Source organism: Arvicanthis niloticus, chromosome 28 (assembly GCF_011762505.2).
Source record: "Arvicanthis niloticus isolate mArvNil1 chromosome 28, mArvNil1.pat.X, whole genome shotgun sequence".
Classification (NCBI taxonomy): Eukaryota; Metazoa; Chordata; class Mammalia; order Rodentia; family Muridae; genus Arvicanthis; species Arvicanthis niloticus.
This window is the reverse complement of record NC_133436.1, coordinates 9,811,236-9,827,567: the sequence shown is the minus strand read 5'-3', so window position 1 is coordinate 9,827,567 and position 16,332 is coordinate 9,811,236. Positions and strand designations below refer to the sequence as shown.

Genomic DNA, 16,332 nt, shown 5'->3' with positions numbered 1-16,332 from the left:
CTGGCCAGTGTCTACCTCAGCCATGCTGAAAACAGCTGAAAGTGCTTTTTCTTTGCTATTTTGTTTGGGTTTTTTGTTGTTGTTGTTGTTTGTTTCTTGAGATGTGATATATATTTAGCAACGTCACAAAATTCTAAAAGAATATTTTCAAACATATGAAACAGTAAAGATTATGATTAGTGATTTTATATGTGAGAGAGAAAAGTTAAAAAGAAACACAATAGTATAAACTAAAAAGTATATTAAGGTGTTTGAGACAGAACCAAATATAGCAGAGAACAGAATAAATATTTGTAGACTAAGTTCAATTAAAAGATGATTGGACAGATTCTCTATTTAAAATTTTGGATAGGGTTCCAGAGATGATGTAGTTGGCTAAGTGCTTCATATGAGAGACAACGACCCTGGGTTTTATCTTTGGCACCAATTTTACTAATTCCCAGTGTTGAGGGCATGGTGGTTCGCTCTTACAACATCATCACTTAAGGCAATAGGTTGGTCTACAAATGCCAGCATAGCTTATTCTGTAAGCTCTGTCTCACAAACTCCCCAAGCCCCTGCATATTTGAAAAAAATTAAGTATATGTTAAATAGCTTCTAGGCCATGAATAAATTGTTAAGCACCTGTCAATTCCTGTATCTGCAGACAGTGGTGGCACACAGGCACACATTGAATCCCAGCACACTGGAGGCAGAGGCAGGCAGATCTCTGTCTATAGAGTGAGTTCTAGTATAGCCAAAGACTACACAGAGAAACCCTGTTTCAGAAAGAAGAAAGGAAGGATGAGGGAGGAGGAAATGAAGGAAGGAGAGAGGGTGAGGGGGGTAGGTGGAGGGAAAATCAAATCCTGGGGGTGGAGTGATGGCTCTGTGGTCACCAGATTCAGAGGACCTTTCTTTAGTCCCCAGTGTCCATCCACAACAGGCAGCTCATAACTGCCTGTGCCACCAGACCCAAGGGCAGGTGCTTTCTTCCAGCTTTTATACACACACCCTCAGGCGGACACACATGTACACATAACTAATAGAAATAAAGAATAGAATAAATATTTTTAAAAATCTTGTATCTGCAGATTGTGAAGGTATGGGTAAATGATTAAAGTCATAAGAGGAAAGAAACATATTACCTTTGCTCACCACGGTAGGAATCAAGCTTGCTGTTCAGTGCTCTACTAAAGTACACTGTGGGCCAGCCCTATTTACACACTAGTCCCCATTACCTCCAGTATTGAGAAAAGAGCAGTACTGAAAAAGCCATAGACATAATTCAGCACAGAAAACAAAAGGTGAGAGGCAGCATTTGAATACATGGTTCTAAATACTCTTGAGTTGCTCAGTACTCGATAAGCTGTCCCCTAGATTTCTGTCCCTTCATTCTGATCAGAGGAATTAGAGTAGAGCTTTACTGTTCTGTAATGAGCCACATATGGTGATGGAGAGAGAACCTGTTACTAACTGTAAGTAGGAGCTGTGTGGGAAAGGCGAGAGCTATGATTCTCAGCTCTGTCATTCACTGACTGTGTGGCTATGGCTAAGCTGAGGTGCTTTGTGCCTTAGATTCTCTGTAGCTGGAATGATGGTACCTCCTTGGATTGCTGTCCTGGTGCTTACTGCATTAAAGGACTCAAGAGCTCTATAGTAGTGCTGACACACAGTCCATGCTGTGATAGCACTGTTGGGGGGTTTGGTATTTGGTTTGGTTTTGATGGGGGTTGGTTGGTTGGTTTTGCTTTTTTGGATTTTTAGACTAGGTCTTATTTTGGAGCTAATGTTGATTTGGAACTTACTGTGATATCCTGCAGCTTGCCAAAAGTACAGGAAAGCACCACCATCTCTGAGTGCTGTAGCTGTTCCTTTTATATTGTTGATTTTAGCTCATCTTGGTCTTAAACAGAAATGTGAATTGACTATACCTTGGCTTTGATAAAAGTGTTTTCCCTTTCATGCTGTAACCTGGCCCTTCTTTCTATGTCTTTAAGGTGAGTGATTTCACCTGGAGCCATGATGGGACTCAGGCTCTCATTTCATATCGAGATGGGTTTGTCCTGGTTGGTTCCGTCAGTGGACAAAGACACTGGTCATCTGAAATCAACTTGGAGAGCCAGATCACGTGTGGTATATGGACTCCCGATGACCAGCAGGTAATGCTTCTGAAGTGTCGCTGTGCACCGTTACCATTGAGGGGTGAGGAGGAGGCAGGAAGGGACAGATGCACAAGTCTCTTAAAGAGTCACACAGCACTGAGGACACTGTTCGCTGGTAGAAAGGCTTGTTGATGCACAAAGCCCTAAGTTCCAGTTCCAGCACTGAAGTGAAAAAGTAACATGAGAAAACTGTCAAAAGTGAAAATTAAAACAAAAAAGTAATTGAGATCCTAGTGTGGTAAACATTCAGTTAATGTTTTAGTTATATAAAATGCTCATATAAATGAATTTTAGGAAGCCAAATAAACTGCCAGTTTATCAATAGGTAACAAGTAGAAAGGAAGTTCATCTAATAATCATACTGTGAAAAAGTTTCCTCTGCAGGAAAGTTAAATTTTTCATAGTTCACGTCTGAGCAGCAGTAATGAAATAGTCCAGATGATGCTGAGGTTATGAGCAGGGTGACCAGTGCTCCCTTTCACTTGTGCTCAGGGACGCAGTGTGCCAGACTGTCAGAGCCTTGCATCCAGGGACGCACTCCTGAGAAGAACAAGAGCAGGAAGGATGGGCTGCAGTCATAGGCTTTGTATGTAATGGTGAAAGCGGGAACTCCCCTGTGGAGTAGGTACCTAAGGTGTGGCTCAGTCACGGGGAGCTGAGGAGGTAAAACAGGTCACAGGTTTAGTTTTAAAAGGGGAAGACTGACAGAGCTCTAAGCTTGCAGAAGGAAATCAGGATGTGAAGTGGCGCGGCGTGTGATGTCACATTGTAAACTAACCCTAAGGAATCCCTGAGCATGGTGAGAGACCTGGAAGGACATGAATCAGACAGAGTACCACAAGAGCTTTCATGGCAGTGAGCTTCTGGCTGCTTTTCTCAAGTATGATTTTAAATGTTTTTTTATTGACCCTATTTGATTTAGTGGTTAAAAAAAACCATAATGACTCATAAAATCATGTATTGATAATTTAAAAAATATACGCTTGGCCAATTCAAACCTTTGCAAATATGAATGTGTTTCCCAAGTAGGATTGCTTGGCACTGTATTTTCTGTTCTTGAGCTACACTGTCTACTGAACCAGTTCTCTGCTTGCCACACATTCGCTGCATGTTTCCATCAGCTCAAATTTAAACACGCAATTTTTTTTCTTCATGATCAGTGCTGTTAGATTTGTAAATTCTTAACTTTGTTCTCTCTTCTAATAGGCTTTTTCTTACTCTCCTTTAGTATTTCTGTGAAGCATTTAGTTTTGCATGAAACTTGAGTCTCCTAGGATCTTACTCTTCTTATGAGGGAAGCCTGCTGGCTGGCCTCTTCCTCTCCTCACCAGTGTCCTCTTCTGTGACAAAGGCTGTGAATTATTTCCTGCCTCCTCCCCACACTTCTATAATGATCAGATGTGAGGATGCTTGTGCAAGTACCAAAAATGTACTTCATTCAAGTCAGCTTCCGTTTCTGAGTGCCCCAAAGGATGGAACCTGTACAGTATCTGTGAAGTGCATCTGATGCCAGCTGTGCTCTGCCTGCGATTGTTCCAAACAGACTAAACACGCACACACTTGCAGTGTGACAAGTATGTATCACACAGAAGGTGACACAGGAGGGAGAGGTGGTTCCTCACTGGGGGAACTTGGAAAATGTGAAGAGACAGAACTATGAGCTCACCGATCCTATGCCTAGGGAATAGTATACAGGCCATAAAACAGATCATCGACGACCCACAGCACTGCACGGGACCCCCACAGCTAGTGTCCACAGCACTGCACGGGACCCCCACAGCTAGTGTCCACAGCACTGCCAAGGACCCCCACAGCTAGTGTCCACAGCACTGCCCGGGACCCCCACAGCTAGTGTCCACAGCACTGCACGGGACACCCCACAGCTAGTGTCCACAGCACTGCCCGGGACACCCCACAGCTAGTGTCCACAGCACTGCCCGGGACCCCCACAGCTAGTGTCCACAGCACTGCCCGGGACCCCCACAGCTAGTGTCCACAGCACTGCACGGGACCCCCACAGCTAGTGTCCACAGCACTGCCCGGGACCCCCACAGCTAGTGTCCACAGCACTGCCAAGGACCCCCACAGCTAGTGTCCACAGCACTGCCCGGGACCCCCACAGCTAGTGTCCACAGCACTGCCCGGGACCCCCACAGCTAGTGTCCACAGCACTGCCCGGGACCCCCACAGCTAGTGTCCACAGCACTGCCCAGGACCCACACAGCTAGTGTCCACAGCACTGCCCGGGACCCCCACAGCTAGTGTCCACAGCACTGCCACGGACCCCCACAGATAGTGTCCACAGCACTGCCCGGGACCCCCACAGCTAGTGTCCACAGCACTGCCCGGGACCCCCACAGCTAGTGTCCACAGCACTGCCCGGGACCCCCACAGCTAGTGTCCACAGCACTGCCCGGGACCCCCACAGCTAGTGTCCACAGCACTGCCCGGGACCCCCACAGCTAGTGTCCACAGCACTGCCCGGGACCCCCACAGCTAGTGTCCACAGCACTGCCCGGGACCCCCACAGCTAGTGTCCACAGCACTGCCCGGGACCCCCACAGCTAGTGTCCACAGCACTGCCCGGGACCCACACAGCTAGTGTCCACAGCACTGCCCGGGACCCCCACAGCTAGTGTCCACAGCACTGCCCGGGACCCACACAGCTAGCTCCTTCGTGCTATTGTCACTATTTTGAAGCTGTGGAAATGGCCTGAAGGAGCCAGTCTGAAGGGGCATGGCTATGACTTCAACACTAAGGCAATGCCTGTGTGGTAGAGGTGTTCCCACCTACCATCTGTGTCCTTAAGACTGCAAGACTGCGTCACTGCCAGCGAAGGATCTGCATCCTTCTCTGTTCATCAGACTTTCAAATAGTTTACAGGACACTGAAGGATGTGTCTCCAGATGAAGTTAACGGGGAGATGAGAGTTGAATGCTTCTTTAGGCCTATTTGACATGAACATGGAAGAGAAAATGTCTTCCCCGTGTCACTGGTAGCTGTGACAAATGCCTGAGGGAACACAGGAGAAGGGATTTATTTTGGCTTACAGAGGTCGCAGTCTACCGTTCGTTATATGTTTTAGAGCGTTCACGAAGACAAAATTGTCATGTAGAAGGGCAAGAGGAAACAGAGCTGTTTAACTCATGGCAGCCAAAAAGCACACAGAGAGACAGGAAAGAAAAATGTTAGTGTATGTCCCTCAAAACATACTCCAGGAGACAACACTGCTTCCAAACAGACAACTTCCTTTAGTCTCTTCTCTTTGAAATGATATTGGATGAAACCATTAAGTCAGATCGTTTGTTACCTAACTGTCCCTGGAAACATTGTCGCACATGTGATGTATTAATATCCAAGGTGTCTCCCATTCAGTCAGGTGGCAATCAGAAGGGACTCTCACATCCTGTCTTGCCATTCTCTGATATCTCTGACAGGATTTTGACTTGAAGTTCACCTTATGTTTGCAGTTAGTGACATAGCTGGTTCTGGCATTACGTGTGAGACATGGAGAACAGGAGTCCCACGACTCCTGTGGCTTTGAGTGGTCTGACTACAAAGCTCCACGTGTATGAGGATTGGCTTCCCGTGTTTCCTGTTTCCCAGAGAATTTAACATGTGGTCAGAACAGCATTCAACAGAAGCCCTTCCCCTTTGCATCTTAGATAGTTTGGACTCTGAGAGGACTTAGGATAGTTCCTGCCAACCTCTAAATCTCTAAGCAGTGCCTCTTTACAAGTGAGTTAAGTCTAGGTTTCTTTTTTCCCTCCTATTTGTCACCTAATTTCTTCATTCTAGATTGGTGGCTTCTGTGCCATTTTGGATGGGGAGAGTATCAGTTAACTGTATACACATATGTGACTGTTTCTCAGTTTCGGGGTGCATTTCCACCTGTGAATTCTGCTCCATCTCATGCTCCAGATGGTGCCGGTGGGGTATGGAATATTTGCCCAGTTTGTAGTTAGGAATATGTTCAGTATAAAGAAGATTTGTTTAAATTCAACCAGTAATATCCAACGATATTCTTGCTCTCAGTTGTCTTTTACTTACAGGTTGTCTTGTTGTCAGCTGTCCCTCTTACCCTCCATGCACATGTTTTTGTAGTGCATTTCTGTGGACTTGTGCATGGACAGATCAGCCTTACATAACTTACATATCATTCACTTACCTTCCCACACCCAGAAATTAATAGTGATGTCATCCGTTGTCTAGGTTCATTTCCTGATTGTTAGAGAAATGTGGGGGGGTGTTGGGGTTTTTTTTGGTTTTGTTTTGTTTTTGTTTTTAAATGTGTATGGATGTTTTGCCTGCCTGTATGTCTGTACACCATGTACATACAGTTCCTTTGGAGACCAGGAGAGGGCATCAGATTCTCTAGCAGTGGAGTTACAGGCAGGTCTGAGCCAACATGGGTGCTGGGAATTGAACCCAGGTCCTCTGAAAGAACAGCTAGCACCCTAACTGCTAAGCTGTCTCTCCAGCCCTAAAAATTGTGTTAACTATGTATATTTTTGTTTTGTTTTTAGAACCACGGTCAGTTTAATCTGTGTATGCCAATTGGTGGTCTATTCCAACTCTCCACTTTGGAATGTTAGAATCTAGGCCTCAATGTGAGTGACCGTGGCCCAGGAACTCAGACTCAGGTTGTATAAATGCCGTCTTCTTGCATGGTGATGGCTCTCTGTCATTTTCATAGTACAGAGAAAGTCATAAATTAAGACATGTTTCAAACAGATTAAAATACCAGGTTGTAGTGAAAGGGAAGTCTCTGTTGTAGAAATCAGACATTGCCTGATTACATTCTTCACCGTTGGTTTGGTGGGAGCTAGAGCTCTGTTTCCACATTCTAAAAAGGAGCTTATCCGTTTGTTCTGAGAATGTTAGGTCAAACAGGGTGGGCAGTGAATGGCGAGTAAAGGGTTCAAGATGGTTTGGTTTGGACCTGCAGCATTCTGAAATAGCATTCCACATCCATTGAGATCCCAATCAGTCAGTGAGCCTAGCTGAGAGGTAGGGTTTTTGTTTTGTTTTGTTTTTGGTTGTGTTTGGTTTTGGTTTTGTTGTTTTTTTGGTTTGGTGTTTTTGTCCTGAAAACTTGAATTCACAATGTTGTTCAACAATTTAGTGTGGCTACATATAGAACCTTTGTAAAAAATCAAATTATTTTACAACTTGTTCTCAGTTCAGCTAAGTTTTTCAATTATTGCATTTGTTTCATGAAAGAGGATTATGTTGTGATAAGGGAAGGTAATTCTGTCTGGATAGTAGATAGTGGACAAGGACAGTGTGTATCCTCCTAGGACTGCCCTAGCAGAACACTGCAGACAGTATGGTTGAGCCAGCAGGCACTCCTTCCTCACACTGCTGAGGCTGAAGTCAACACGGAACGTTAGCAGTGTGTCTGTGGCTTAGAGGTGGCCACTGTTTGCAGTGTCCTCATGTGGCTTTCCTTGGACACTTGCATCCACAGAGTCTGTCTCTCAGGACACCCACACCTGTTGGATTAGACTGTCACTTATGTTAGTCCGCATCTCAAAATAGAGTTCCATTCAATAAATTTGCTGGAAAACAAATATTGGGGCATCTAATTCATTTTATAGCACACTAAGAAATGACTGGAAAAGAGAAGTGACAGAAACAGCAGTAGTGTAAACAGCTTGATAAAGCTGGGCTGTGTTCGTATTAGAGCATTGTAGCGCTTGAGAGAGACAGTGCACACAGAGAGTAACAGATATGATTGACAGAACAGCCTGTAAGTCCTCCATGGGTCTGAGGTACTGAGGCAGTGGGTATTCTGTGGAGCCCTGACGTGTTTCCTCTATGCTTTCTGGGGTTTGGGAGGAGGACAGACCACTTGACTGTGAAAGTGCTTTGCCATACAGACATTTGAAACTGTGCCTCCAGGAGATTTAAGGTCGTGGCCAGCTGTTCCACCACTTGAGATTCATCTCCCTTCTTCAGAAAGGCAGCGGCTGTAACAGTCCTCCAACAGCCAACCAGACATGCTTTATGTGTTTTCACTGACAAAAGCCTCAAAACCAAGTTTTGGGAATTTAGTCTAAAAGAGGAAGAGTTCTGTGTTAACAGTTTGTGAATACACACCTGTAGTAACATGGGAAGGGACTCTGTGGCTCTCGCTTTTCCTGGAAGAATCCCACAAAAACAGTGCTTTGGGGCTTTCTTCTGCCATTGGGACAGGGTTCCACCAGGACTATGCTGTAGAGGAAGAATTGACCTAATACGCCATTGCCAGCTGCTCCAGACTTAGGTTCCCTGAGTCCAGTTCACACTGACTTATAAATCCTAAAACCTTTAAAAAGAAGGGTGCTTAAAGCTCAGTATTTTCTTATACATTCTTAAAATGGTTTCAAATAAAAGAGAAGGGTCTAGGTTAATAAATATTTGACAGTTACCAAGATTCCACCTCTTTCTAGATTTTAGAATGTGCAGGCATGGTCAGGCCACTTACTTTTCTCAGCCCTTTCACCTTGAAAGGGTTATTTTGTGTCACTTGCTAAAAGGAGAGTTAGTACAGAACACCATCTGATGGTGCTTGGTGTTATTCCAGGTACACAGAGTTTATACAGTCATCTTTAGGTAACATTAAGGGGAAGCCAGGAAAGGCTCCCTGTGAAGGAAAAGTCACATCTATATGCAAATGCTTCACTAGAAACAGAACTTGTAGATGAAGTGGAGTCAAGACTTAAAACAGGGTTCTCACTAGGACCTGACACTTACCAGATTTCAAAATCAGGTCCTTATCTTTGTGTGGCAAGCACTTTGTTAACTCAGCCATCTTCCTGGGATTTTACAATTTATGTTTTTTATTTTATTAAATCTAAAGATATTACATTAGTGCATAACATTACATTTAAGGGCAGTAATCTCAGTATCATGTCAAAATGAGTGGAACCAAATTATGCCTTATTTTTTTCACTTTTTATCATTTTCTCTCTCCTCTCTGTGTGCATGCATGCTTGAGAGAGAGAGGGGGGGGGTGTGTGTATGTGTGGTGTGTGTGTGTGTATGTGTATGTGGTGTGTGTGTGTATGTGTGTGTGTGTATGTGTGTGATGTGTGGTCTGTGAGTGTGGTATGTGTGTGTGATGTGTGGTGTATGAGTGTGGTATGTGTGTGTATGTGTGGTGTGTGTATGTGTGTGGTGTGTGTATGTGTGGTGTGTGTGTGTGTGGTATGTGTGTGTATGTGTGGTGTGTGTATGTGTGTGGTGTGTGTATGTGTGGTGTGTGTGTGTGTGGTATGTGTGTGTTGTGTATGTATGTGTGGTGTGTGTATGTGTGGTGTGTGTGGTGTGTGTGGTGTGTGTATGTGTGATGTATGTGTATGATGTATGTGTTGTGTGTGTGTTGTGTATGTGTGTTGTGTGTGTGTAGTGTGTGTGGTATGTGTGTGGTGTATGTGGGGTGTGTGTGAGGTGTGTGTGGTATATGTAGTATGTGTATGTATGTGTGTATTGTGTGTGGCATGTGTGGTGTGTGTGGGGTGTGTGGTATATAGAGTGTGTGTGTATGTGTGTATTGTGTGTGATGTGTGGTGTATGTGTATGTGTGTATTGTGTGTGTATGTGTGATGTATGGTATGTGTGTGTGTATGTGTGGTGTGTGGTATGTGTGTGTGGTATGTGTGTACTGTGTTGTGTGTGTGGTGTTTGTGTAGTGTGTTGTATGTGTGGTATGTGTGTGTAGTTTGTGTGTATGTGTGTGGTGTGTGTGTATGTGTTGTGTGTATGTGTGTGGTGTGTGTGTGTGTATTCATGGGTATTGAACCTAGGGCCATGGCTGTGCTGGGCACGTATACTTTATCATGGCTATGTCTGTTTTGCTTTTGAATCACAGTCTCCTTGTAGCCCTTGGCTGTTCTGCAGCCACGCTGGTGTGGAACACAACAGAGATGATTAACTTTCCTCCACCTTCTGAGCCACTGTTGTTACAGGTTGGCACCGCCATGCGCAGCTCTGCTGTATTTTTAAAGTAATTCTCAGAGTGGGCTTGAGTTCGCTCACTCTCAGTGCATCTGTGCAGGTCTCTTCAGTGTGTGTTGCCCTCCTAACCACAGCCCACTGGAATGGCTGCAGCTGCCAGATAGGGAAGGGGCTCTCTGGGACACACAGTCCCAGACAAACAGTCACACAGCCTCTGTTTTCTCAACTAACAACAGCTTTGTAATCAAGAGTACTTTTCTAAGATTTCCAGTGTTCTAACACCTGGAAGAGAGACATACCTTCTGATAGAAAAATGTCAAACTTGAAAAATGAAAGTATTGATGACTGTTTATTGTTTACAGCAGACTTGTGTTCACTGTAGGTGACATTTCCCTGGCTGCTCTGTAAGGGCTGGCTGTCCCCACAGCTTCATTCTCACTTCCCAGAGCCTGCAGGCTGTGAGGCTTATGGCAAAGGCTTCAGTGTCCTGGAAAAGACTCAGAAGCCACCATGCTCAGCCCAACAGGAAAAGCAAACGGTAGTCTCTCTCCCATCCCCTACACAGACTTTTGGAAGAGTTTCTTTAAAAAGAAGAACAAAAGCCAAGAACTCTGAAGCTTGGTATATTAAAATGATTAAGATGATCCACGCCCTTGTCAAAGACCTTTGCTGGTGACTAGAGCAAACATGGTGCAGACCCTGTGTGGTAGCTGTTGGCTTCTGATGAGAACATCTCCAGAAGGCACCCAGGCCACTGGGGATATGTGCCTCTGGCTTGGCTTAAGGATAAAGGAACTTGATTTACAAGTTGTGGCAATTGTTCTGGAATAAACACTCCAGCACCAGTGAGCATGGAAGAGGGAAGGCATGGGTGGACTGAAGCCAGGGCAGCTCCTGAGAGGCCTAGGCACTAGTCTAGTTTGAGTTCTCATTTACTCTAAAGCCACAAGGCAGGACAGGCAAGCAAGTGAGCAGACGCACATGTGACAGTCAGCAAGTTAAGAGCAGCCATTGGTGAAGCTATTTCTCTAGGTCGTGTTGTGTTCCAGGGAACAAGTGAAGTCATTCTTAGAGATGAGCAGTGCAAACAGTGTAAATACTAAATCAGCATCTAAGAATCACTCGTTCCTACCTTGTTCAAATTCAGGTACACTACCTATTAAAATATACTTCAATATATTTTGAATGAAGGAGTGTGAGGAGCCGACAGAAGGTGACTATCATCCGTGTAGCCATCTTGAGCCATATACCCTGACAAGAGACTTGATGTAATCAACAGCTGAGCACACTCTGATAACATCTTGCTTTAGACCCAGGATCTTCCCTTGGGTGTGTGAGACTTAAAGCTGTGATTTAGAGCCAAGACTTAAGGGTATGACTTAGAGATCGGATTTAGAGATAAGACCTAAGGGTGTGGCTTAGAAGTGAGACATATACAAGGCGAGAGGCAGACAGAAGAGTTGAGTATAACTTGGAGTAGGAATTAGGCATTGAGGAAGAAGACACTTGGACTAGAGAACTCGGAAGAATTATTAGACATTAGGCACTTAGCACTTGGAAGAAGTAACTTGGAACTTGGAGGCACTAGGGACTAGGCACTCAAGATTTAGGACTTGGACTAGGAAGAGAGACTGAAGAATAAATGGGATTGAATCATACTCTGTCTGGTCTCCATTCTTCCTGTCTTCCTCTCTCTCTTGCTGAACCCCAACCCACGGACCTGAGCAGCTTGGGGCAGTGGGGGCTCTGACAATTTAGCCCCCAAGGCTTTTGGCAGTGCGGGTTCCAACACTGACAGAGCGGTCCATGACATTTTGGCCCCCAAACGTAGGGCAGCTCAGGCCACAACAAAAGAGGAAGAAAGACATGCTTCTAAAACACTACCCCATGTATGAGACCTTTGAAGTAACCTAAATGCCAAGTTTGCCATTCTCCAAAATGGAGGCCCAAGGTGAATATCTACATCTTGCATTTTTAAGAAAGATTTCACGTGATGCTGGGACCATCCTAGATTGTTTGGTTTGTGTAGACTGTGTAGTCCTGTTGGAAAGCATCTTTTTCTGTATGAAAAAAAAAAAAGGATCAGGGCCAGTTTGTGGCCAACTGGTCCTGTTGTAACTGCAATGTTCAAATCCTGCTCCTACCTCTCTCTGTCAGCCATAAAAGCTTTTGAGTCCTATTTAAAATGCTACAGAAATATCCAAGTATGTTCCTAAATATGATAAAAACATTTTTTTTCTTACACCTACTAATAAACTTTTTCATGAAAGGGCTGAGAGAAGGGCTGGGCATAGTGTATCTGTATGTTTGAGGCCAGCCTGTAAGTTTGGGAAATACTAAGGTCAGGCTGTGTCCTGCCCCATGACAGGTGATACATGGTGGCTAGAGCAGGGTTTACAGGACAGTTGCTGGTACCAAGACAAACCAGTACCAACATAAGCTAGCCCAGGAAGGACAGACTTGAGCTGGCAGTGACTACTGAAGCAAAGTGAATGGAACTCCCTGCCGTCTGTGCAGAATGACTGGTGTTTTAAAGGAAGAACGAGGACGAGAAAGGAGCACATGGACACTGGACTGAGTAGAGAGGAGCAGAAGCTGGAAGGGGCCTGTCCAGGGAATTAGGCTTCTGGATCTGCTTAGCTGACCTCCACCAAAAGACAATGAGGCCCTGTCTTGTTGTGGGCTTGAGCGACCAGTTGTCTTAGAGACATTGAGCTTTCATAGGCAGGGACTTGAGTGAGGCCAGTGCCATTCTAGGGACATGGCCTTGAGTTCATGGAAACAATCCCAGTGTTCACTCAAGGCCAACAGAGGCAGAAGGGGACTGAGGAAAACTATCTGTGCTGAAATTCTGCATTCTTAGATCATGGTTAGGTGCAGTCAAGGTCATGGCTCAAAGAGTTTGGCTGGAGTGTGATTGGGTTGGTTTTTGCACTGGAACAGCACACATCCCATCTCTGATAGGGCACACACGCTCTCGGTGCCACAGGCAGACGTGCTAAATGGGCTGCTATGGGTAAGCATGAAAAGACAGCCATAAGAATTCCACAGGAATGCCTGTGGAACATGCACAATTGATTCTGGAGGTCAGCCAGCCAGCCAGCCAGCCAGCCACTGGCGTTCAGACAAACATCATCATCAGGATGTGGTATTTAAAAAAAAAAAAAAATCCATATGAAGAAAATCTAACAAAATGTTGAGTTTAACATGTACATACAACAGTTTTCCTCCCATCTTCCGTTCTTAATTTGTTCATTGTAAGTCTCATGAAGGATTTCTATTTCATGAATCTTACAATTTACTTCATGATTCCATGATTAGCTGAACCCAGATAGAACCACAACCAGCCAGAATTCTAATGTGTGTTGGAGCATGGCAACCCAGGCTGGTCTCAAGTTGGTGGTTTTACCTCAGCCTCCCAGGAACACGGATTATAGATGTGCACCACTGTGCCCAGTTTGGGGTCTTAATTGCTACTCTTAGTAACCAAAACAACAACAATAACAACAACAACAAAATGAAATGCAATCTACAAATATAGTAGCTGAACCTGTTTGAATTAAAGAAATGGATTTTCTTTCACGAGGCCTCAAAAATTTCAGAACACGTGGAAAAACAAAACAAAATGCTCCAAACAAGAAACAGAATGGCACAATGGTTGGATGAGGATAGCCAGAAAAGGAGGGAGTTGGTCTTCGATCTGTGCTCTTTTCAGTTGTGAGGATTCGTGGTTTCCTTGCCTGTTTGGGAAAGAAATCTTCCCATGTATGATTAGTTAAGGGCTTAAAATAAAGATGGGATTCCCCTTTGCAGTGCTACAGAATCAGTTCTGGGTCTGGGAAGGAGGGGAGGGAAGGCTCAGTTCTGGGCAGGAGAGGCTGTCTTCCCTTGTCTCTAGGTTAGCTTAGAAGGAGTCTTCAGACTCACACAGATTAGAAGTGGTTATGGTCAGTTGTGAAGCTGCATCTCATATGTCTTCAGAGTAAACCGGTAACTATCCTATCAGGTGCAGGTATGCAGTTCTTTTCATTTACAGCTGTCTCATTTTAGAAACTGTTTCTTTAGTTACAAAATATCCAGGCCTAGCCTTGAAGCTCTTTTGAAGGCCACTGTTCTAAAATGAGAGAGGGAAGTTTGGTGTGAATCAGAGCAGAGGCTGCCTCTGAAGAAAAAGAGGGATGTCTTTTCATTCTGGTTCTCAGCAGGTCATTCAGCTCTGCACTATCCGTACTAAAGTTTCGGGGGCATGTTGCCAGTGTTTATGCTTCCCCTGGCTCTGGACCATAAAGCTTATAGAAATACCATCACTTCCCTCAGGAACTAATTCTAGTGCTAATAATTACACTACGTTACAACGCTGTTTGTGGAAACATGCTTGTTGGTATGCAGTTCCTCAGTCCAGTCTTACTAAAGCATGTAGGTGAGCATTGTTTGTTTGTTTGTTTTTCTTTTTTGTTTTGTTGTTGTTTTTTGTAATTTTTTTTTTTTGTATTTTTGTTTTTTTGGTTTTTTTTTTTTTTTTTTTTTTTTCCGAGACAGGGTTTCTCTGTGTAGCCCTGGCTGGCCTGGAACTCAGAAATCCACCTGCTTCTGCCTCCCAAGTGCTGGGATGAGCATTGTTTCTAAAGGTAACTGTACTGATGAGATGCTGCTGCTTCCACAATAAGAGCCTGGGAATGGTGCTGCATCCTTACCCTTTACACTCAGGGTTGGAGCTTGGGTTCCAAGCTTACAGTTCACTGTAACACCAGTTCTGTATAAAAATGAAAAGATGACATATTTTCTGGGTTAGGGTGTCTGTTGCTGTGATGAAGCACCATGAACAAAAAGCAGATTGGAGAGAAAAGAAAAGAATATATTCAGCTTTCATTATCACATCATATAGTCTATCACTAAAGTAAGTCAAGACAGGAGCTCAGACAGGGCAGGAACCTGGAGGCAGGAGCTGATGCAGAGGCCATGGAGGGGTGCTGTGTACTGGCTTGTTCAGCCTGCTTTCTTATAGAACCTAGGACCATCAGCCCATGGATGGCACCACCCACAATGGCCTGGGCTCTCCCCCATTCATTACTAGTTAAGAAAATGCCCTAGAAATTTGACTATAGCCAGATCTTATTCTTAATTGGGTTTCCCTTCTCTCAGATGACTTCAGCTTGTGCCTTGCTGATGTAAAACTATCTAGCACACATGTGGATTACTAAAATCACATTATTGCTAAAGGAACAACAAAAAACAAAACCCCATAAAACAATGTCAACAAAACCTAGGGCCAGCTCTAAGGGATCTGACTCCTGGTCTCTATGAGTGTCAGTACTCATGAGCACATACATACACACAATAGATATAATTTTTAAAATGTAATTTAAATTTTAAGAGAAGACTGCCTTGTAATTTATATTTCCAACTGAAAGGTGATTGAAATGCAGAGACAGCATTGAACTAGCTCCCTGCTGAAGAAGCTGGCCTAACCTTAGAGAGGCTTGTGCCTACTCTGACCAGAAGCATGGGAGCCACCAGAAGCAACAGTCAGAAGAAAATTTAGGGGAGGGCAATCTTAGCAGAAGAAGTAAATATTGAGTTTTAATTTAAAGAAGGAAAAGAAAAAAAAATCAAAATTTGATTGGTTAAAAAACTAGGCCAAAAGCCAATGATTTTTTGCACAAATTAATGTATAATAGTTACTAGTCATTCCTCACTGAACCATCTGACATCTTAGGGTGCAGACCTGTCCTCAGGAGACTGACTCAAAACCAGAGTGGAGTTCAGAGTGAAGGCTGTGGTTAGCATAAGGCCAGTTCTGTGTGGAGAGCCCCTGAATCCCTCATATGGGCCCTCTGAATACCTGTTGTGTAGCACCCAGATGCTGGGCATTGAAGCCTCAGCAAAGCCAGTCTTAACTGGCAAGGGGTTGACTATCTGAGTCTGTGAGGCAGGTGGTATGATTGTAGTCTCTGGGAGAAAAGAGAGTCAGGCCTAACCTGGAACCACAAGCCTCGCAGGAGCTTGATAGGGGCTGTCGTGCCCCAGCACCAGTGTGCCTTGGCTGTGGGCAGACTGATGTCTTCCTGCATGCGGTCTCATTATTCTCCCTCTGTCTTGTTCTCCTGAAGTCCTTTCCTTACATAAGCTTTATCTCATCTGAAGTGATTAGTCATGAAAGGAACTTGTAATGGAGGGTTTTTTTTTTTTCAAATCTGATTTCCCATTGTATTACTGTTCTTCAGTTATCTGTGACATACTTGTCCC

The 16,332-nt window shown here is 44.4% G+C and overlaps 1 protein-coding gene across 1 annotated transcript in view; it reads left to right on the top strand.

Annotated features, from left to right (window-relative positions):
* The window catches only part of Tulp4 (TUB like protein 4), a 106,458-nt gene that overhangs the window by 46,595 nt on the left and 43,531 nt on the right, over positions 1-16,332 (top strand). The window contains exon 3 of the mRNA XM_076926689.1: positions 1,980-2,141. Coding sequence (XP_076782804.1) covers positions 1,980-2,141 — 162 coding nt within the window. The remainder of the gene's footprint in view (positions 1-1,979; positions 2,142-16,332) is intronic.